This window comes from Ranitomeya imitator, chromosome 1, assembly GCF_032444005.1.
Source record: "Ranitomeya imitator isolate aRanImi1 chromosome 1, aRanImi1.pri, whole genome shotgun sequence".
In the NCBI taxonomy this organism is placed as follows: domain Eukaryota; kingdom Metazoa; phylum Chordata; class Amphibia; order Anura; family Dendrobatidae; genus Ranitomeya; species Ranitomeya imitator.
This window is the reverse complement of record NC_091282.1, coordinates 427,541,289-427,565,017: the sequence shown is the minus strand read 5'-3', so window position 1 is coordinate 427,565,017 and position 23,729 is coordinate 427,541,289. Positions and strand designations below refer to the sequence as shown.

The 23,729-nt window shown below is 42.3% G+C and overlaps 1 protein-coding gene across 2 annotated transcripts in view; it reads left to right on the top strand.

The window, feature by feature from the left end:
- Window positions 1–23,686, top strand: part of LOC138675287 (cytochrome P450 1A1-like) — a 77,198-nt gene extending 53,512 nt beyond the window's left edge. The window contains exons 7-8 of one of the 2 annotated variants that reach the window (XR_011320660.1): window positions 22,499–22,871; window positions 23,180–23,686. Coding sequence is in view for 1 of the 2 variants with exons in the window: in XM_069763381.1 (XP_069619482.1) it covers window positions 22,499–22,781 (283 nt within the window). In the remaining variant the exon portion in view is untranslated. Of the gene's footprint in view, window positions 1–22,498 lie in introns of both variants that reach the window. The other variant, XM_069763381.1, reaches the window with a different exon arrangement.
- The last annotated feature ends 43 nt before the right edge of the window (window positions 23,687–23,729 follow it).

Sequence of the window (23,729 nt, the reverse complement as noted above, 5' to 3'; positions counted from 1 at the left end):
AATCGAGATCAGGGGCGTTATTGTCTTTGTGTGTCTCAAAATTTGAAAGTTGTGAAAGGCCATGAGAATAAGGGTTGTCAATCCTGAGGACTTGAAGTGTGGCCCCAATGCATAAAAGTGGTCAAAGAAGTGGGTGGGTGAGCCTGGGTGCCGATTAATGACTGCTACTCTGTGGGAGAGGGGATGGAACACCCTGATGGAGTAAACCTCAAAAGAAGAATGGCGTCCAATCAGCCTGCATTTATTTATTGGGTTAAAACAGGATTGTTGTTGGCAGCGAGGAGTGTAGGGTTATCGTGGAGTTAGCAGTGATCATACAGTTGGACATACACAAATTCCATGTGTTATAATCTGGAGATGGATAAGCCATACACTCAATATTACTTTTCTGAGAACTAATTATTTTGAACAGCCTGCAGCCTCCTTGGATGATTCATCACCCAATTGTGTCATTGTCTGGAAGATAGGGGCTAGCTGAGAGCTATTCGCTACTAAGATCACAGCACTTGTTTCTGTATGACTCATGTCTTGTGATCTCTGTGATTATTGCATGGCCACCCCAATCTGTTACCATGGAAATGAAGCCTTTCCGCCTTAAGGACACAGATGGTTTCCAAAAGCTGATGGTTGTCGCAGTCCCCTCAATACCAGTTGCCCAGCCACTATTACGTCTATAAGAAAGATGTGCCTGCACTACAGCAACAAGTCGCAAACACATCTCCTGTTCCCTTAAAAATGCAAAAGTGCCTTGGGAAAGAATTCGGCTCCTTGGGACTTTTCATCCTTTCCTCACATATCATGCTTCAAACATAAAGATACCAAATGTAAATTTTTGGTGAAGAATCAACAAGTGGAACAGAATTGTGAAGTTGAACGAAATTGATTGGTTATTTTAAATTTTTGTGGAAATTCAGGAAAGATATATATCTTGGTACCGTGTTAGCCAGTAGATAGAAAAATATTTAGAATTGAGAGTCCTAAGTGGTTGATACCTTTTAATGGCTAACTGAAAAGATGGTAACAATTTGCAAGCTTTCAAGACTACACAGGTCTCTTCATCAGGCAAAAAAACACAAAACTGAAAAGTGGGGCGTGCAATATTATTCGGCCCCTTTAACTTAATACTTTGTTGTGCCACCTTTTGCTGCGATTACAGCTGCAAGTCGCTTGGGTTATGTCCCTATCAGTTGTGTACATCGAAAGACTGAAATTCTTGCCCATTCTTCCTTGGCAAACAGCTCGATCTAAGCGAGGTTTGATGGAGATCATTTGTGAACAGCAGTTTTCAGCTCTTTCCACAGATTCTCGATTGGATTGAGGTCTGGACTTTGACTTGGCCATTCTAACTCCTGTATACATTTATTTGTGAACCCTTCCATTGTAGATTTTGCTTTAGGTTTGGGATCATTGTCTTGTTGGAAGACAAATCTCCTTCCCAGTCTCATGTCTTTTGCAGACTCCAACAGGTTTTCTTCAAGAATGGTCATGTATTTGGCTCCATCCATCTTCCCATCAATTTTAACCATCTTCCCTGTCCCTGCTGAAGAAAAGCAGGCCCAAACCATGATGCTGCCACCACCATGTTTGACAGTGGGGATGGTGTGTTCAGGGTGATGAGCTGTGTTGCCTTTACGCCAAACATATCATTTGGCATTGTTGCCAAAAATTTCGATTTTGGTTGCATCTGGCCAGAGCACCTTCTTCCACATGTTTGGTGTGTCTCCCAGGTGGCTTGATGCAAACTTTAAACAACACTTTTTATTGATATCTTTGTGAAAATGGCTTTCTTCTTGCCACTCTTCCATAAAGGCCAAATTTGTGCAGAGTACCACTGATTGTTGTCCTATGGACAGACTGTCCCACCTCAACTGTAGACCTCGGCAGTTCATGGGCCTCTTGGCTGCATCTCTGATCAGTCTTCTCCTTGTTTGAGATGAAAGTTTAGAGTGACTGCCGGGTCTTGGTAGATTTGCAGAGGTATCATACTCCTTCCATTTCAATATGATTGCTTGCACAGTTTTGGAAATTATTTTGCATCCAAATCTGGCTTTAATCTTCTCCACAACAGTATCATGGACCTGCCTGTTGTGTTCCTTGGTCTTCATGATGCTCTCTGTGCTTCAAACAGAACACTGAGTCTATCACAGAGCTGGTGCATTTATATGGAGTCCTGATTGCAAACAGGTGGATTATATTTATCATCATTAGGCATTTAGGACAACATTGGATCATTCAGAGATCCACAATGAACTTCTGGAGTGAGTTTGCTGCACTGAAAGTAAAGGGGCCGAATAATATTGCGCGCCCCACTGTTCAGTTTTTGAATTTCCACAAAAATTTAAAATAACCAATAATTTTCATTCAACTTCACAATTGTGTTCCACTTGTTGTTGATTCTTCACTAAAAATGTACATTTAATATCTTTTTGTTTGAAGCATGATATGTGGGAAAAAGTTGAAAAGTTCCAGGGAGCCGAATACTTTCGCAAGGTACTGTATGTCTGCCAGAGTGCATTTCAACAATGACACCTGGACGAGCAAGCATGGACAGAGGAGTTACAGCTAGATGACTGGGCACTTGGTGACTCTATTGGCTGTAGGGGCAGTCAGGGAAGGGCCTGCTCCACAAGTCTTGCAATCCCTAAGGCTTGCAGGCTCTTGGGGATATAGAAATAAACTACAGACAAGAGGGGTTGGAGAACTAAACTGTTAAACAGCTAGGATTGTATAACTAAACCACTACACACCATACGATGGATAACTAACCCAACAGACAACAGAAGTTGGAGAACTAAGCAACTAAACAGCTGTGATTGCAGAACTATACAAATTAACACTAGAACATGGGGAACTCAGCTGATAGGCAACAGGGATTGGAGAACTAAACTAGTAAACAGCTTGGGTTGTAGAACTAAACTAGTACACACCAGGGAGATGGAGAACTAAAGCAGTAGACACCAAGGTGTCAGTAGACACCAAATTTTGAATCCCCAGGGCTTGCAGAACAAACCTCTGTATGTAACAGTTCCCGCAGTGCTTCTGCCTCCTCCACCTCCTCTAGGGCCTCCACCTGCACCCTCAACCCCTGACTTAATTAAGCACACGTTACAACACATCAGAGAGAACCCCTCCCCCACCTCCATACTGCGCAGCCAGGGATCACCGTAATCAGGCAGTGTTTACAATAATATGCCTTGGAGATATCAGTCATACAGATCAACAGTTTTGGACAGCTATCCATGCCAAGTTTGAGCATTGGCTGTCTACACTCAACCTGGAGCTAGGGAAGGCCTTGTGCAATAATGGTGCAAATCTGGTGGCGGCCCTACACTGGGCCAACCTTACACACTTGCCTTGCATGGTTTGCATCCTCAACCTGATGGTACAGCAATTCCTCCACCACTGTTCTAGCCAGAATGCACTGCTGCAGAAACCACTGTCGTGCTGACTTCCACCATTCCACTTCAGTCAGAAACGAGATCTTTCGGACAACTGGTTAACCGGTTGATAAGCGATATGACTACACTATGGAATTAAACTATGCACATGTTGCAGCGACTGTGGCAGCAGCGCTGAAACCTGGTGCAGGATGACATTTTTCATAGCCTGACACAACACAGTGGACGGGGTGCAATTCACACTTGCATACTGTATACAGATGAAGGACCTCTGCACCCTTCTGTATGATTTCTTAATGGCTTCTAAGATGGTTAGTGGTGAAGATGCTGTCATCAGCATCCCTAATACTGTTATACATGCTGGAGCACACTTTAAATAGTGTGAGTGAGCAGGTGGTGGTGGTGGTCCTGCGGGAAGAGGAGGAAGCAAAGGAGGATACCTTTAGGGTTAGCAATATCTATACGTTTAGGTCTGTCATCTCACAGACGTTTGCCATGGAAGGAACAAATGGAGAAGGACCTTGAAAAGGTCAAGAAGAGGTGATGAACGAGCAACAGTTAGGTGATGAAGACGATAATGATTCCCTCTATGATGTCTGTGGTTGTCAGGAGGGGATGGATGAGGAAAGCCTGAGTGTTATACCACCACCAACACTCTGTGGAGTTTGACCTCATGAAAGAGACCGACCCATGAGTGCCTTCTTGCAGCACTATCTGCAACATGATTGTTACCCATATAGTTATGATTCCAAATAATGCTGATTACTGGGTTGTCAGTGTTTTTTAGACGCAATACAAAAGTAAATTTTGCCTGTTGCTTCCCCCCATAGAAGGGATGCACCCATGCTGCAGTATCAAAACATGCTGGAAGACAATCTTGACAGTGGTTTTCCCCAACACAACAGTGAGGCACACAAATTGAATCACAGAGATAGCCTTTCAACCACAAAAATGTTCATTTGTCAACACAAAAGCATTAGCAGTCTTGTAGCGCTGTAGTCCTGTGTTATAACCTCACCAAGGACAGCATTTGCAAAGAGTTTGCATATTCTCCCCTTTTTTATGAGGGTTTACTCCCAGTAACTATTTTTCTACCCACACTACAAAGACATACAGATAGTAAATTTATGTTGTGAGTCCCAAAGATGACAGTGCCAGTAATGTCTGTAAAGCGAATGTTGAATTATTGGTGCTATATAAGTGATAAAAACCTCCAAAAATTGAAAGTGTTGCTCAGGCACACATATCAGTTTCAAAGATTAATATTGTCAGAAAAATGTAAGGATAGTAACATGGGTAGTTGACTCAAAGACAGTGGAGAACTGCCAGTATCGGAGGCCTACTGCTACAGGCAACACACAGGAAGGAGACCCAATCTACACATTTACAAAAATTAGTGCCAGACACTAACAAAGTGGCATCAATTTTACTACAGTAGAAATAGTATTATAGGGAAATACAGGTCTTTGACTACACCCAACCAAGCAGATGGACATTCAAGCAGGACTGTTCACATTTCCACAAATTATTTTTAACATCTCTAGCAGCAGCAACAGCAGGCATATAAGCCACACTAAAGATATCAGAACCTGCAATTACACAAGAACAATGCAGCACACTAAAAACTACAACATCCAGTAACAGAAATTGTCAGCTGTCTTTGGTAGGACGTCACTTTAGTGACTCATTAGTGCTTTCAGAAACAGTAACATCTACCCCACATACACCTCGAACACCAAGCCTAATCCCCCTTCCTCCACAATCTCGCTTTTTTACAGTCATGTTGCTCAGATAGTGTTCTAGGATCACACTATTAGCAACTAAAAATAGATTTTTTTACTCAGAACAACTTCTGTACACAGCTGAATTTCAGCGGCACAAAATTAGAAGGTGAAATATGGCGTTAATCACGCTACTCACAGCGGAAAGAATTGTTTCAGTGTCGATGAGGCCTGTATGACATAAAAGATATGCTCCAAAAAATATCAAAGTGAGATGTCACCTACTGTATGACGTTAGTAACAGAAGAACTTTTTTGGGTACGTCAATAAGGCCTGTATAAGATTGAGTAGATGCTCCAAACATTTTAAAAGTGACATGTACCCTACTGTATGACGTTACAAACAGAAGAATTTTTTTGGGCCTGTCGATAAGGCCTCTGTAAGATTGAGTAGATGCTCCAAACATTTTAAAAGTTAAATGTCCCCTTCTGTATGACATTAGTAACAGAAGAATTTTTGGGGGCCTGTCGATAAGGCCTGTATAAAATTGAGTAGATGCGCCAAACAATTTAAAAATTACATGTCCCCTACTGTATGACGTTAGTAACAGAATATTTTTGGGGGGCCTGTCAATAAGTCCTGTATAAGATTGAGTGGATGCTCCAAACAATTTAAAAATTACATGTCCCCTACTGTATTACGCTAGTAACAGAAGAATTTTTGGGGGCCTGTCGATAAAGCCTGAATAAGATTGTGTAGATGTTCCAAACAATTTCAAAGACACATGTCCCCTACTGTATGACGTTAGTAACAGAAGAATTTTTTTGGCCTTGTTAATAAGGTCTGTTTGACATTGACGAGATGCTACAAACAATTTAAAAGTGACATGTCCCCTACTGTATGACATTAATAACAGAAGAATTTTTGGGGGCCTGTCCATAAGCCCTGCATAACATTGATGAGATGCTACAATTTAAAAGTGAAATGTGCCCTATTGTTAGTGACAGAAATTTTTTTGGGGGCAGGAATGGGAACATACAACAGGATCAATAATAGGGCGGCTACAGGAAGTTTGAGATCCAGGATCCTGCCTACAACTATTAGTCATCTACCCAGCATCAATTACCGGAGAACGTTTCATGCTCGTCAGAAGGAAGGTGTAACAGAGGCACGTCTCAAGCTAGGTATAAAAGATGCCCGTGAGGAATTGGATGCCAAAGATGCATATAAATTAGAAGATAGGCTCAAAACAAATTCAGACTGAGGTCTCGGCCTCTATTTCACGTTTGTAAAAAAAAAAAATAATAATAATTTTAATGTGCAACAGCTCTGCAGATAGAACAATTTCAGCGCCACTAAATTAAAAGGTTGGACATAGAGGGCTGTATCACGTTTATCAATGGAAAATAATAAATATTTTAATGTGCTTGAGGTCTGCAGACAGATTCATATCACCACCACAAAATTACAATGTGGTATGTGGTGGTCTGTATCACATTCAGCAACAGAAAAAATAGAAAGTTTTTAATGCCCATTAGGTCTGCAGACAGATTCATAACACCACCACAACATGACAATGTGGGATATGGCGGGTTGTATCTCATTCAGCAAAAGAAAATATTATAATTTTTTTTAATGCGCCTTAGGTCTGCACAAGGTTCATTTCACTGCGACAAAATTACAACCTGGGATAAAGCAGGCTGTTTCTAGTGATGGGCTAGCACTAAAATGCTTGGGTGCTTGTTGCTCGGGTCAAGAAAATTGGAATACTCGGGTACTCGGCCAGAACTACAAACCCAATGTAAGTCTATGGGAGACCCAAGTATTTTTACCGCGATCCCCCCCGGGGGTCCTTTTAAAGTCTAAAAACATCTGAAAATTATGGAAACACTGCTCAAATGACACACTCGTGGGGAGCACCCCTGGAATGGCATTCCTGACTCCTAATTCCCAGCTTAAATAATTTTTTTCTGAGATTCATGCCATTTTTCCCGGTGCCACAAAAAACAAATGTAAAAGAAACCAAAACGGGTTTTGCTTGGAAATATCTCAAGGTACATCCTTTGCAGGTTAATGACTTGCCTGTAAGTTAGTTCAGATGCAGCGTTTTTGAAGCATTTTTCAGCTTTAACATTGCTTTCAACCACTACAAATGCAATCACTGAGAAATGTCATTGTAACATTTAACACCCCTAGCTGGCCATGTGATGTGTGACACATAAGCAGATCCATCTTGTTTCATTTATGAGCCTATTTTTACTGGTGCATCAGGCGGCATTAATCTTTTTAAAGGGCCATTATGAAACAGTGGGTCTCCTAAGCTGTTGTAGCCTATGCTGTGAGTGGATGGGCTGCCAAGAATTACGACGCACCACAATACCCCTGTCATAAGATGTCCAAGGGGAACTCCTGAAAAGTGTTGCATTGAATTCAAGGCCTGCCCTGCTACCAATTCATATGCACCCCAATAAGCCTTTGAACCCATATAGTGGATGGGCCCATGAAAATCCACTTCACAATATGCATTTTGTACTCCATACTCCTTTGTTTTACACATTGGCGGCAAGGCCAGCCCTGTTGCATAGTCAGTCATATGCACCCCATTAGGCCTTTGAACCCACATACTGGATGGGCCCAGGATAATCCACTTCACAATATGCATTTTGTGCTCCCGTACTCCTTGGTTTTACACATTGGCAGGAAGGCGAGCCCTGCTGTATAGTCAGTCATATGCACCCCATTAGGCCTTGGAACCCACATACTGGATGGGCCCAGGATAATCCACTTCACAATATGCATTTTGTGCTACATACTCCTTTGTTTTATACATTGGCAGGAAGGCCAGCCCTGCTGCATAGTCAGTCATATGCACCCCATTAGGCCTTGGAACTCACATAGTGGTTGTGCCCAGGAAAATCCACTTCACAATATGCATTTTGTGCTCCATACTGCTTTGTTTTATACATTGGCAGGAAAGCGAGCCCTGCTGCATAGTCAGTCATATGCACCCCATTAGGCCTTGGAACTCACATAGTAGTTGTGCCCAGGAAAATCCACTTCACAATATGCATTTTGTGCTCCATACTGCTTTGTTTTATACATTGGCAGGAAAGCGAGCCCTGCCGCATAGTCAGTCATATGCACCCCATTAGGCCTTGGAACTCACATACTGGATGGGCCCAGGATAATCCACTTCACAATATGCATTTTGTGCTACATACTCCTTTGTTTTATACATTGGCAGGAAGGCGAGCACTGCTGCATAGTCAGTCATATGCACTCCATTTGGCCTTGGAACCCACATACTGGATGGGCCCAGGAAAATCCACTTCACAATATGCATTTTGCGCTCCATGCTCCTTTGTTTTATACATTGGCAGGAAGGCAAGCACTGCTGCATAGTCAGTCATATGCACCCCATTAGGCCTTGGGTGTTGTGAATTCTGTGGCCAAGCTCCCTCCTGTGGTCGTGAGTGGTACTGCGGCTGGTTCTGTCTATAAGCTTCCTTTGGTGGATGAGAGTGGTACTGCGGCTTCTGAGTTTCCTTCCTCAGGTGATGAGGTTAAGTCGTTAGGTGCTGCTCTATTTAACTCCACCTGGTGCTTTGATCCTGGCCTCCAGTCAATGTTCTAGTATTGGTCTTGCTTCCTCCTGGATCGTTCCTGTGGCCTGTTTATCCTGCATAAGCTAAGTTCTGCTTATGTTATTTTTGTTTGCTATATTTTCTGTCCAGCTTGCTATATTGGTTTTTCTTGCTTGCTTGAAGCTCTGAGACGCAGAGGGAGCACCTCCGTACCGTTAGTCAGTGCGGAGGGTCTTTTTGCCCCTCTGCGTGGTTGTTTGTAGGTTTTTGTGTTGACCGCAAAGCTATCTTTCCTATCCTCGGTCTATTCAGTAAGTCGGGCCTCACTTTGCTAAATCTATTTCATCTCTGTGTTTGTATTTCATCTTTACTCACAGTCATTATATGTGGGGGGCTGCCTTATCCTTTGGGGAATTTCTCTGAGGCAAGGTAGGCTTATTTTTCTATCTTCAGGGCTAGTTAGTTTCTCAGGCTGTGCCGAGTTGCATAGGGAGCGTTAGGCGCAATCCACGGCTACCTCTAGTGTGGTGTGATAGGATTAGGGATTACGGTCAGCAGAGTTTCCACGTCTCAGAGCTCGTCATATGTTTTTGGTAAATGTCAGGTCACTTTGTATGTTCTGAACTTCAAGGTCCATTGTGGTTCTGAATTACCTGTTCATAACAGTACTGGAGACCCAAAGTACTAATGCTTCTCAATAGAGGGAAAAGAGAAGTTCTGAGACCATTTTTTTTTCTTTGCACTGTGTTCTGTCTTTCTTTTCCCCTATACATCAGGGTGGTTCAGAACACAGGTGTGGACATGGACATTCAGGGTCTGTCCTCTTTGATGGATAATCTCACTGTAAGAGTACAGAACATTCAAGATTTAGTGGTTCAGAATCCTATGTTAGAACCTAAAATTCCTATTCCTGAGTTATTTTCTGGAGATAGAGCTAAGTTTTTGAATTTTAAAAATAATTGTAAACTATTTCTGGCTTTGAAACCCCGCTCCTCTGGTGACCCAGTTCAACAAGTTAAAATTATTATTTCTTTATTACGTGGCGACCCTCAAGACTGGGCATTTTCCCTTGCGCCAGGAGATCCTGCATTATGTAATATTGATGCGTTTTTTCTGGTGCTCGGATTGCTGTACGACAAACCTAATTCAGTGGATCAGGCAGAGAAAAATTTGCTAGCTCTGTGTCAGGGTCAGGATGAGATAGAGATTTATTGTCAGAAGTTTAGAAAGTGGTCCGTGCTCACTCAATGGAATGAATGTGCGCTGGCAGCTATTTTCAGAAAGGGTCTCTCTGAAACCCTTAAGGATGTCATGGTGGGATTTCCTATGCCTGCTGGTCTGAATGAGTCTATGTCTTTGGCCATTCAGATCGGTCGACGCTTGCGCGAGCGTAAATCTGTGCACCATTTGGCGGTATTATCTGAGCATAAACCTGAGCCTATGCAGTGCGATAGGACTTCGACCAGAGCTGAAAGGCAAGAACACAGACGTCAGAACGGGCTGTGTTTCTACTGTGGTGATTCCACTCATGCTATCTCTGATTGTCCTAAGCGCACTAAGCGGTTCGCTAGGTCTGCCACCATTGGTACTGTACAGTCGAAATTTCTTTTGTCCGCTACTTTGATCTGCTCTTTGTCTTCCTATTCTGTCATGGCATTTGTGGATTCAGGCGCTGCCCTGAATTTGATGGACTTGGAGTTTGCTAGGCGCTGTGGGTTTGTCTTGGAGCCCTTGCAGTGTCCTATTCCATTGAGAGGAATTGATGCTACGCCTTTGGACAAGAATAAGCCTCAGTATTGGACCCAGCTGACCATGTGCATGGCTCCTGCGCACCAGGAGGATATTCGCTTTCTGGTGTTGCATAATCTGCATGATGTGGTCGTGTTGGGGTTGCCATGGCTACAAGTCCATAACCCAGTATTAGATTGGAAATCAATGTCTGTGTCCAGCTGGGGTTGTCAGGGGGTACATGGTGATGTTCCATTTCTGTCTATCTCATCATCCACCCCTTCTGAGGTCCCAGAGTTCTTGTCTGATTACCGGGATGTAATCGATGAGCCCAAGTCCAATGCCCTACCTCCGCATAGGGATTGTGATTGTGCTATCGATTTGATTCCTGGTAGTAAGTTTCCTAAGGGTTGACTGTTTAATTTATCTGTACCTGAGCACGCCGCTATGCGGAGTTACGTGAAGGAGTCTTTGGAGAAGGGTCATATTCGCCCGTCATCGTCGCCATTGGGAGCGGGTTTCTTTTTTGTGGCCAAGAAGGATGGTTCGCTGAGACCTTGTATTGATTACCGCCTTCTAAATAAAATTACGGTCAAATTTCAGTACCCCTTGCCTCTGCTGTCTGATTTGTTTGCTCGGATTAAGGGGGCTAGTTGGTTCACCAAGATAGATCTTCGTGGTGCGTATAATCTTGTGCGTATTAAACGGGGCGATGAATGGAAAACAGCATTTAATACGCCCGAAGGCCATTTTGAGTACCTGATTATGCCATTCGGACTTTCTAATGCTCCATCAGTGTTTCAGTCCTTTATGCATGACATCTTCCGAGAGTACCTGGATAAATTCCTGATTGTATACTTGGATGATATTTTGGTCTTCTCGGATGATTGGGAGTCTCATGTGAAGCAGGTCAGAATGGTGTTCCAGGTCCTGCGTGCTAATTCTTTGTTTGTGAAGGGGTCAAAGTGTCTCTTTGGTGTTCAGAAGATTTCATTTTTGGGGTTCATTTTTTCTCCTTCTACTATCGAGATGGACCCTGTTAAAGTTCAGGCCATTTATGATTGGACTCAGCCTACATCTCTGAAGAGTCTGCAGAAGTTCCTGGGCTTTGCTAATTTTTATCGTCGCTTCATCGCTAATTTTTCTAGCATTGCTAAACCGTTGACTGATTTAACCAAGAAGGGTGCTGATGTGGTCAATTGGTCTTCTGCTGCTGTAGAAGCTTTTCAGGAGTTGAAGCGTCGTTTTTCTTCTGCCCCTGTGTTGTGCCAACCAGATGTTTCGCTTCCGTTCCAGGTCGAGGTTGATGCTTCCGAAATTGGAGCAGGGGCTGTTTTGTCGCAGAGAAGTTCTGATTGCTCGGTGATGAAACCATGCGCCTTCTTTTCCAGGAAATTTTCGCCTGCTGAGCGAAATTATGATGTTGGCAATCGAGAGTTGCTAACCATGAAGTGGGCATTCGAGGAGTGGCGTCATTGGCTTGAAGGAGCTAAGCATCGCGTGGTGGTCTTGACTGATCACAAAAACTTGACTTATCTCGAGTCTGCCAAACGGTAGAATCCTAGACAGGCTCATTGGTCGCTGTTTTTCTCCCGTTTTGACTTTGTGGTTTCGTACCTTCCGGGCTCTAAAAATGTGAAGACGGATGCCCTGTCTAGGAGTTTTGTACCCGATTCTCCGGGTTTGTCTGAGCCGGCGGGTATTCTCAAAGAGGGGGTAATTTTGTCTGCCATCTCCCCTGATTTGCGGCGGGTGCTGCAAAAATGTCAGGCTAATAGACCTGACCGTTGCCCAGCGGAGAAACTGTTTGTCCCTGATAGGTGGACGAATAAAGTTATCTCTGAGGTTCATTGTTCGGTGTTGGCTGGTCATCCTGGAATCTTTGGTACCAGAGATTTGGTGGCCGTCTCTGTCGCGGGATGTGCGTTCTTTTGTGCAGTCCTGTGGGATTTGTGCTCGGGCTAAGCCCTGCTGTTCTCGTGCCAGTGGGTTGCTTTTGCCCTTGCCGGTCCCGAAGAGGCCTTGGACACATATCTCTATGGATTTTATTTCGGATCTCCCCGTCTCTCAAAGAATGTCGGTCATTTGGGTGGTTTGTGATCGCTTCTCTAAGATGGTCCATTTGGTGCCCTTGTCTAAATTGCCTTCCTCCTCTGATTTGGTGCCGTTGTTTTTCCAGCATGTGGTTCGTTTGCATGGCATTCCAGAGAACATCGTTTCTGACAGAGGTTCCCAGTTTGTTTCGAGGTTTTGGCGAGCCTTTTGTGCTTGGATGGGCATTGATTTGTCTTTTTCCTCGGCTTTCCATCCTCAGACAAATGGCCAGACTGAACGAACCAATCAGACCTTGGAAACATATCTGAGATGTTTTGTTTCTGCTGATCAGGATGATTGGGTGTCCTTTTTGCCTTTGGCTGAGTTCGCCCTTAATAATCGGGCCAGCTCGGCTACTTTGGTTTCGCCGTTTTTCTGCAATTCTGGGTTCCACCCTCGTTTCTCTTCAGGGCAGGTTGAGTCTTCGGACTGTCCTGGTGTGGATACTGTGGTGGATAGGTTGCAGCAGATTTGGACTCATGTAGTGGACAATCTGACTTTGTCCCAGGAGAAGGCTCAATGTTTCGCTAACCGCAGGCACTGTGTGGGTCCCCGACTTCGTGTTGGGGATTTGGTTTGGTTGTCATCTCGTTATATTCCTATGAAGGTTTCCTCTCCTAAATTTAAGCCTCGTTTCATTGGTCCATATAGGATTTCTGAGGTTCTTAATCCTGTGTCTTTTCGTTTGACTCTTCCAGCTTCTTTTTCCATCCATAACGTGTTCCATAGGTCATTGTTGCGTAGATACGTGGCATCTGTGGTTCCATCTATTGATCCTCCTGCTCCGGTTATGGTTGAAGGGGAATTGGAGTATATTGTGGAGAAGATTTTGGATTCTCGTGTTTCGAGACGGAAACTCCAGTATTTGGTTAAGTGGAAGGGTTATGGTCAGGAAGATAATTCCTGGGTCTTTGCCTCTGATGTCCATGCTGCCGATTTGGTTCGTGCCTTTCATGTGGCTCATCCTGGTCGGCCTGGGTGCTCTGGTGAGGGTTCGGTGACCCCTCCTCAAGGGGGGGTACTGTTGTGAATTCTGTGGCCAAGCTCCCTCCTGTGGTCGTGAGTGGTACTGCGGCTGGTTCTGTCTATAAGCTTCCTTTGGTGGATGAGAGTGGTACTGCGGCTTCTGAGTTTCCTTCCTCAGGTGATGAGGTTAAGTCGTTAGGTGCTGCTCTATTTAACTCCACCTGGTGCTTTGATCCTGGCCTCCAGTCAATGTTCTAGTATTGGTCTTGCTTCCTCCTGGATCGTTCCTGTGGCCTGTTTATCCTGCATAAGCTAAGTTCTGCTTATGTTATTTTTGTTTGCTATATTTTCTGTCCAGCTTGCTATATTGGTTTTTCTTGCTTGCTTGAAGCTCTGAGACGCAGAGGGAGCACCTTCGTACCGTTAGTCGGTGCGGAGGGTCTTTTTGCCCCTCTGCGTGGTTGTTTGTAGGTTTTTGTGTTGACCGTAAAGCTATCTCTCCTATTGGCAGGAAGGCGACTATAAGTTGCACCACCATTTTAGTAAAAAAGTTCTAATTTTCCTCTCCTAAATTTGGGGCTTTTCAATAAAGAGTTACTGTATTTTATATGTTTCCCCTATCTGGCATTTTTTTCTTTCCTTATATTGTTTTTGAATGCCTAATATGATGGATACCAGCAGAATAGACATCAGATGAAGTCCAAAGTGTCTCCATCTGCCTCATTAGAGTTAGTAGTTCCATTGGAGGTTTTTTCTGAATCACATTTTTGTGGGATTTACACAGAAACCCTAAGTACTTAACGTTGAACGCAAGAATATAATCTTGCTTCTAACTGAAAGCAATCATAAAATGTTATGTACCTCAAAATGTTACCAATAAAACCCCTAAATTATCCCGCACAAAACGAGCCCCCACTCAGGTCCGTCATCTGTCTCTGGAAATATAGAGGGTTCCCACATTTCTGGTAGAACAAAGGCTCTGGAAATGCGACACAGCTCCCAACCCCTCAAATAGAATACAGTGAAATCTATGCTCTCAAAATTAATTGTCCCCTTCCTTCTGAGCCCCACAGTGTACCTAATCCGCAGTAATACAGCCACATGCTTGGCATTATTGCAGCGGGGAAAGTCCAATTAGCAATTTACGGGGTGTGTGTCTCCAAATGCACAAGCTGGGCACAATGTATGAGAATGCTGCAATATATGGGGGCTCTACACATAATGGGGGCACAATGTATCATCACTAAACTGGCATACTTGCGATTCTCCAGTATTAAACGCTACGTGGATGTTAAAAAATAGTTCCTGGAGCCGTACATTATTTAAGCGAGAGGTGCAAAATCTACAACGGGATCAATTTTTTTTTTCTGCTGTTCTTGGACCTTAGAGGCTCACCAAACTTTGGCTGGATTCACACTTGCAACGCATGGTGAAAAAACGCATGTAAACGCGCGCAAAAGCTGCGTTTTTTTGATGCATGTGTTTTTGCATGTGGTGAAAAAAACGCGGCGTTTTGACGCATTTACATGTGTTTTTTTATGCGTTTGCGTTTTTTAAACGCATGCAGATAAATGTGTGACAGCTGCCAATCATCAAAATAAAGTAAAAAACCCACTATAAACAGAAAGAGCTAGGGTTAGGGTTAGGGGTAGGGATCCTAACCCTAAAGGGATCCTAACTCTACCCCTAACCCTAACCCTAAAGGGATCCTAACCCTGACCCTAACCCTACCCCTAACCCTAACCCTACCCCTAACCCTAACCCTAACGGGATCCTAACCCTAACCCTAACCCTACCCCTAACCCTAACCCTACCCCTAACCCTAGCCCTAAAGGGATCCTACCCCTAACCCTACCCCTAACCCTAACCCTACCCCTAACCCTAACCCTAACCCTACCCTTAAAGGGATTAGGGTTAGGGTTAGGGGTAGGGTTAGGGTTAGGGGTAGGGTTAGGGGTAGGGTTAGGGTTAGAGGTAGGGGTAGGGTTAGGGTTAGGGGTAGGGTTAGGGTTAGGGTTAAGGTTAGGGGTAGGATCCCTTTATCAATTTTATGGTGTGGGGTGGTTTATCAGTGTGTTTTTTTAAAAAACGCATGCGTTTTTAGCGCATGCAAACGCATGTGGTTAAAACGCATGCGTTTACATAGACAGCAATGCATTTTTTTGCGGCTAAAAAACGCCGCTAAAAATACTACATGTTGCATCTCTGCAAAACAACGCATGCAGAAAAAAAACGCATGCGTTGCAAAAACACGTCAAAACGCATACAAAAAAAGGCATGCATTTTTAACCCCTTTACCCCCAAGGGTGGTTTGCACGTCAATGACCAGGCCAATTTTTACAATTCTGACCACTGTCCCTTTATGAGGTTATAACTCCGAAACGCTTCAACGGATCCTGGTGATTCTGACATTGTTTTCTCGTGACATATTGTACTTCATGATAGTGGTAAAATTTCTTTGATAGTACCTGCGTTTATTTGTGAAAAAAATGGAAATTTGGCGAAAATTTTGAAAATTTCGCAATTTTCAAACTTTGAATTTTTATGCAATTAAATCACAGAGATATGTCACACAAAATACTTAATAAGTAACATTTCCCACATGTCTCCTTTACATCAGCATAATTTTGGAACCAATTTTTTTTTTGTTAGGGAGTTATAAGGGTTAAAAGTTGACCAGCAATTTCTCATTTTTACAACACCATTTTTTTTTAGGGACCACGTCTCATTTGAAGTCATTTTGAGGGGTCTATATGATAGAAAATGCCCAAGTGTGACACCATTCTAAAAACTGCACCCCTCAAGGTGCTCAAAACCACATTCAAGAAGTTTATTAACCCTTCAGGTGTTTAATAGGAATTTTTGGAATGTTTAAATAAAAATGAACATTTAACTTTTTTACACAAAAAATTTACTTCACCTCCAATTTGTTTTATTTTACCAAGGGTAACAGGAGAAATTGGACCCAAAAAGTTGTTGTCCAATTTGTCCTGAGTACGCTGATACCCCATATGTGGCAGTAAACCACTGTTTGGGCGCATGGGAGAGCTCGGAAGGGAAGGAGCGCTATTTGACTTTTCAATGCAAAATTGACAGGAATTGAGATGGGACGCCATGTTGCGTTTGGAGAGCCACTGATATGCCTAAACATTGAAACCCCCCACAAGTGACACCATTTTGGAAAGTAGACCCCCTAAGGAACTTATCTGGATGTGTGGTGAGCACTTTGACCCACCAAGTGCTTCACAGAAGTTTATAATGCAGAACCGTAAAAATAAAAAATCATATTTTTTCACAAAAATTATATTTTTGCCCCCAATTTTTTATTTTTCCAAGGGTAAGAGAAGAAATTGGACCTCAAAAGTTGTTGTCCAATTTGTCCTGAGTACGCTGATACCCCTTATGTGGCAGTAAACCACTGTTTGGGCGCATGGGAGAGCTCGGAAGGGAAGGAGCGCAGTTTGACTTTTCAATGCAAAATTGACAGAAATTGAGATGGGACGCCATGTTGCGTTTGGAGAGCCACTGATGTGCCTATACATTGAAACCCCCCACAAGTGACACCATTTTGGAAAGTAGACCCCCTAAGGAACTTATCTAGAGGTGTGGTGAGCACTTTGACCCACCAAGTGCTTCACAGAAGTTTATAATGCAGAACCGTAAAAATAAAAAATCATATTTTTTCACAAAAATTATATTTTTGCCCCCAATTTTTCATTTTTCCAAGGGTAAGAGAAGAAATTGGACCTCAAATGTTGTTGTCCAATTTGTCCCGAGTACGCTGATACCCCATATGTGGCAGTAAACCACTGTTTGGGCGCATGGGAGAGCTCGGAAGGGAAGGAGCGCCGTTTGACTTTTCAATGCAAAATTGACAGGAATTGAGATGGGACGCCATGTTGCGTTTGGAGAGCCACTGATGTGCCTAAACATTGAAACCCCCCACAAGTGACACCATTTTGGAAAGTAGACCCCCTAAGGAACTTATCTGGATGTGTGGTGAGCACTTTGACCCACCAAGGGCTTCACAGAAGTTTATAATGCAAAGCCATAAAAATAAAACAAAATTTTTTTCCCACAAAAATTATTTTTTAGCCCCCAGTTTTGTATTTTCCCTAGGGTAACAGGAGAAATTGGACCCCAAAAGTTGTTGTCCAATTTGTCCTGAGTACGCTGATACCCGATATGTGGGGGGGAACCACCGTTTGGGCGCATGGGAGGGCTCGGAAGGGAAGGAGCATCATTTGGAATGCAGACTTAGATGGATTGGTCTGCAGGCGTCACATTGCGTTTGCAGAGCCCCTAATGTACCTAAACAGTAGAAACCCCCCACAAGTGACCCCATATTGGAAACTAGACCTCTCAATGAACTTATCTAGATGTGTTGTGAGAACTTTGAACCCCCAAGTGTTTCACTACAGTTTATAACGCAGAGCCGTGAAAATAAAAAATCTTTTTGTTTTCCCACAAAAATTATTTTTTAGCCCCCAGTTTTGTATTTTCCCAAGGGTAACAGGAGAAATTGGTCCACAAAAGTTGTTGTCCAATTTGTCCTGAGTACGCTGATACCCCATATGTTGGGGTAAACCCCTGTTTGGGCACACAGGAGAGCTCGGAAGGGAAGGAGCACTGTTTTACTTTTTCAACGCAGAATTGGCTGGAATTGAGATCGGACGCCATGTCGTGTTTGGAGAGCCCCTGATGTGCCGAAACAGTGGAAACCCCCCAATTATAACTGAAACCCTAATCTAAACACACCCCTAACCCTAATTCCAACGGTAACCCTAACCACACCTCTAACCCTGACACACCCCTAACCCTAATCCCAACCCTATTCCCAACTGTAAATGTAATCTAAACCCTAACCCTAACTTTAGCCCCAACCCTAACTGTAGCCCCAACCCTAACCCTAACCCTAGCCCTAACCCTAGCCCTAACCCTAACCCTAGCCCTAGCCCTAGCCCTAACCCTAGCCCTAACCCTAGCCCTAACCCTAGCCCTAGCCCTAACCCTAGCCCTAACCCTAGCCCTAACCCTAACCCTAGCCCTATCCCTAACCCTAGCCCTAGCCCTAACCCTAGCCCTAACCCTAGCCCTAACCCTGGCCCTAGCCCTAACCCTAGCCCTAACCCTAGCCCTAATGGGAAAATGGAAATAAATGCATTTTTTTTTATTTTTCCCTAACTAAGGGGGTGATGAAGGGGGGTTTGATTTACTTTTATAGCGAGTTTTTTAGCGGATTTTTATGATTGGCAGCCGTCACACACTGAAAGACCCTTTTTATTGCAAAAAATATTTTTTGCAATACCACATTTTGAGAGCTATAATTTTTCCATATTTTGGTTCACAGAGTCATGTGAGGTCTTGTTTTTTGCGGGACGAGTTGACGTTTTTATTGAAAACATTTTTGGGCACGTGACATTTTTTGCTCGCTTTTTATTCCGATTTTTGTGAGGAAGAATGACCAAAAGCCAGCTATTCATGAATTTCTATTGGGGGAGGCGTTTATACCGTTCCACGTTTGGTAAAATTGATAAATCAGTTTTATTCTTCGGGTCAGTACGATTACAGCGATACCTCATTTATATCATTTTTTTATGGTTTGGCGCTTTTATACGATAAAAACTATTTTACAGAAAAAATAATTATTTTTGCATCGCTTTATTCTCAGGACTATAACTTTTTTATTTTTTTGCTGATGATGCTGTATGGCGGCTCTTTTTTTGCGGGACAATATGACGCTTTCAGCGGTACCATGGTTATTTATATCTGTCCTTTTGATCGCGTGTTATTCCACTTTTTGTTCGGCGGTATGATAATAAAGCGTTGTTTTTTGCCTCGTTTTTTTTTTTTTTTTTCTTACGGTGTTTACTGAAGGGGTTAACTAGTGGGACAGTTTTATAGGTCGGGTCGTTACGGACGCGGCAATGCTAAATATGTGTACTTTTATTGTTTTTTTTTTTATTTAGATGAAGAAATGTATTTATGGGAATAATATTTTTTTTTTTTTTTCATTATTTTGGAATATTTTTTTTTATTTTTTTTACACATTTGGAAAATTTTTTTTTTACTTTTTTACATTGTCCCAGGGGGGGACATCACAGATCAGTGATCTGACAGTTTGCACAGCACTCTGTCAGATCACTGATCTGACTAGCAGTGCTGCAGGCTTCACAGTGCCTGCTCTGAGCAGGCTCTGTGAAGCCACCTCCCTCCCTGCAGGACCCGGATCCGCGGCCATCTTGGATCCGGGGCTGGAGGGAGCAGGGAGGGAGGTGAGACCCTCGCAGCAACGCGATCACATCGCGTTGCTCCGGGGGTCTCAGGGAAGCCCGCAGGGAGCCCCCTCCCTGCGCGGTGCTTCCCTGCACCGCCGGCACATCGCGATCATCTTTGATCGCGGTGTGCCAGGGGTTAATGTGCCGGGGGCGGTCCGTGACCGCTCCTGGCACATAGTGCCGGATGTCAGCTGCGATAAGCAGCTGACACCCGGCCGCGATCGGCCGCGCTCCCCCCGTGAGCGCGGCCGATCGGCTATGACGTACTATCCCGTCCAGGGTCAGATAAGCCCAGGGCACCTCGACGGGATAGTACGTCTAAGGTCACAGAGGGGTTAATGTTAAATATAGGAAAAAAACGCATGCGTTTTTTTGCGTTTTTTTTACCGCAAAAACGTAAAAAAAAAAACGCAAATGTGAAACCACCCTTTGTTCGCAAACTTTTTTAAGACTCCAAAAGCCTTCCGTCCCAGCCCTGGCATGTAGTCAAACAGCAGTATCAGGTGACATATGGGGCATCAACACGTTTGTGAGAAATTGTGCAGAAAATTTTGGGGTCCAGTCTCATCTATTAACTCTGGTATAAGTGACAAATTTGCAACAAATAAAAAAATACCTTTTTACTACTAAAATGTTATAAATTCACACCCAATATTATAAAATTCTGTGAGGCATATGTATGTTCAACATAGTCACTACTTGATAAATCCTTTATGCAGTGAAGTTTGCAATATGGAGTCACTTGTGGGGGTTTCTACTGTTCTGTCATGTCAGGGGCTCGGCTAGTGGAGCACACAATCTATTCAAATGAAATCTGTGTTCTATGAGTCAAGTATCCCTCCTTCCCATCCGAATACTGCTGTGTGCTTAAGCAGTAGTGCACAACTACATATGGGGCACTGTCACGTTCAGTGAAAATTGCATAACAAATTATTAGGTCCAATATTATAAAGTTTAGCGAATAACCTGTAGGTTAAAAATGCTGGATACACACTTAGATAAATTACTTGATGGTTCTAATTGCAAAAATGTGTTCAATTGTGGGGGTTTATGCTATTTTGGAATGTCGGGGGCTTCGCAAATTCGGCATTCATAATCTATTCCACATAAATTAACGCTACAAAATTCAAATAGCGCTTTTCCTTTCCGAGCCCTGCAATGTGCCCAAACAGCAGATTTTGGCCACTTAAAGGGTAACTACTTGTTCAGAAGAAGTTGTGTAACAAACTATGAGGTCCGTTTTTTTTCTATTATCCATTGTGAAAATTACTTATTTAGGGTTAAAACAACATTTTAGCTGAAAAATTGAAAATTTTCGTTTCCACGTCCACATGACAAAAAGTTATGTGAAGCATATATGGGTTCAACAACCTCAACACACCCACAAATGAATTCCTTGATGGATATAGTTTCCAAAATAGGGTCACTTGTAGAGGGCTTCTGATGTTTTGGTAACTCAGGGGCTCTGCAAATGAAACATGGTGTCTGCAATCTATTCAAGCCAAATTTACATACCAAATACCATATGTCGACTCGTTCTTTTCGAGGCCTGATGTGTTTTCAAACAGAATGTTTGGCCTCCATGTGGAGTAATGGCAGAAGGATCTTTGAGGTCCACTTTTTCATGTTACCTTTTCAAAAGTTAAAAATTTGGGCAAAAGCAACATTTTTGTGAAAAAAATGAACATATTTAATATGACTACCTAAGGTTATTAAATTCTGTGTAGTACCTGTGTGTTCAAAATGCTCTCCATACCCTTAGATAAAATCCTTGAGGGATGTAGGTTCCAATAAGGGGTAACTTGTGGGGGTATTCATCTGTTCGGGTGCCTTAAGGACTGTGCAAATACAACATAGTACCTGTAATCTATTTCAGGCAAATGTGTGTTCCAAAATTCAAATTGTGCTCCTTCCCTTCTGAGCTCTGCTCTGTGGACGTTTCTGACCACATGTGAGATATCAGTGAGCTCAGAAGAAACTGGGATAAAAAATTGTGTGGTATATATTTTTGCGATGTTTCTTATAAAACTGATATAAAAATTTAAAAAAATTGGGGCTAAAGCAAAACTATAAATTGCCATTTTTTTATTTTATTTTGCAATAATTCCTGTGTATCACCTGAAGGGTTAAAAAAAATTCCTGACAGAAGTTTTGAAGTATTTAAGGGGTATGGTTTTTAAAATGATCTCACTTCTGGGGAGTTTCCAATACAAAGGTTCCCCAAAGTCCACTTAACTCTGAATAGGTCTCTAAAGAAATAGGTTTTGTAAATTTCATGAAAAAATTAGAAGTTGCCACTAACTTTTAGCCCTTCTAATATCCTAACAAAATAAAATTATGTTTGAAAAATGATGCAGATGTAAAGTAGACATATGAGAAATATTACTTATTATTTCATTTCAGCATAAGGATATAAAGATTGAAAGTATTAAAAATTAAAATTGCTAATTTTTCTAAATTTTTCCCAAAATTCTGCAATTTTCAGACATAAACCCAAAACATATCGACCTAACTTTACCACTAACATAAAGTACAATGTGTCACAAAAAAACAAAATCACTGGCATATGTTGAAGCACTCCAGAGTTTTTACCTCATTTGGTCAGATCAGTAAGGTAAAAATTGGCTTTGTCACTAAGGGGTTAATATAATGCACATTAATTCATTTTGACTTGAATTGTTTTAATGAATGCAGACTAAAACCGTGTTTGAATTTTACTTGTGTTGTAGAACTCTATGGGAAGATCCAGAATGTTTTAAACCAGAGCGCTTTTTGGACAAAGATGGAAAACTAGACAAACTAATTGCTCAAAATGTCATTCTTTTTGGAATCGGTGTCCGTAAATGTCTGGGAGAAGAACTTGCAAGAAATGAACTGTTTTTAATGTTAACAATTATTTTGCAAAAACTGCAACTGGAAAAGAGGTCATCAGATGAAATAACATTCACACCAATGAAAGGAATGAATCTCAAGCCAAAAAAATATGTATTGAAAGCTGTAAAACGTTATTAGCGTTACAGAGTCTAATCAAAGTATAACTTTGAAATATACACCTCTTAAATGGGTGTTCCACTACTCGGACAACCATTTTACATTCTGAATGTTTGGTTCCGTTAAAATAAAAACACCTATACTCACCTCAGGTTCCCGGGGCTGTTATGTCACAAAAGCCCTGTGCCCAATTAATGCCGCCTTCACTGTTCCTGCCTTCGGACATATTGAACATCAACATGAAGTCAAGGCTTCCTGCCTTTTGACTTCCTCTTGATGCTCGATTTATCCAAATGCGGGGACAGTGAAAACAGTGCTGATTAGGTGCAGGGCTCACGTGAAATAACAACCACACGTGAGCCCCAGGAATGCAACTGCGAACACCAATGGATCGGCTCTGGCATCGGGGATGAGTATAGGTATTTTTATTTTAACTGCATCAAACAAGGGGAATGAGAAGGGGTTGCCCTAGCACTGAATAAAGACCAAAAAGGAAGTCATAGAATTCTAGAAAACAAAGGAAAAAAAAGCAAATGAAGCACAATACTTAATAAATCAAGATGTCTAAAATTTAGCTTTACGTTTTACATACTTTGCATATTATTAACATGTCTATCAATCCTCTGATTTCCATAATTATTTAAAGTTTTCTTTTTGTTGTCAAAAATTTAGGGTTGAGGAGTATAAATCATAGTGTATACTTTCATGTTTATTTATGACAGACTACCAATGAAAAGTTTGGACACACCTGTTCATTCAGTGGTATTCTTTGTTCTTATTGGATTCAATAAAATTTTTTGATGCCATAAATCTTGCTGTGTATGTGAGAAGACAGCTTTATTTTCAGATCAGTGTGATACCAGATTTCTATAGTGTATTATTTTGTTACTTTCTCAAAATAAATTTTTATAAATGTTTCTCAATATATTCTGAGGATTATAACTTTCTTTTTTTGGTAAACATTATGCA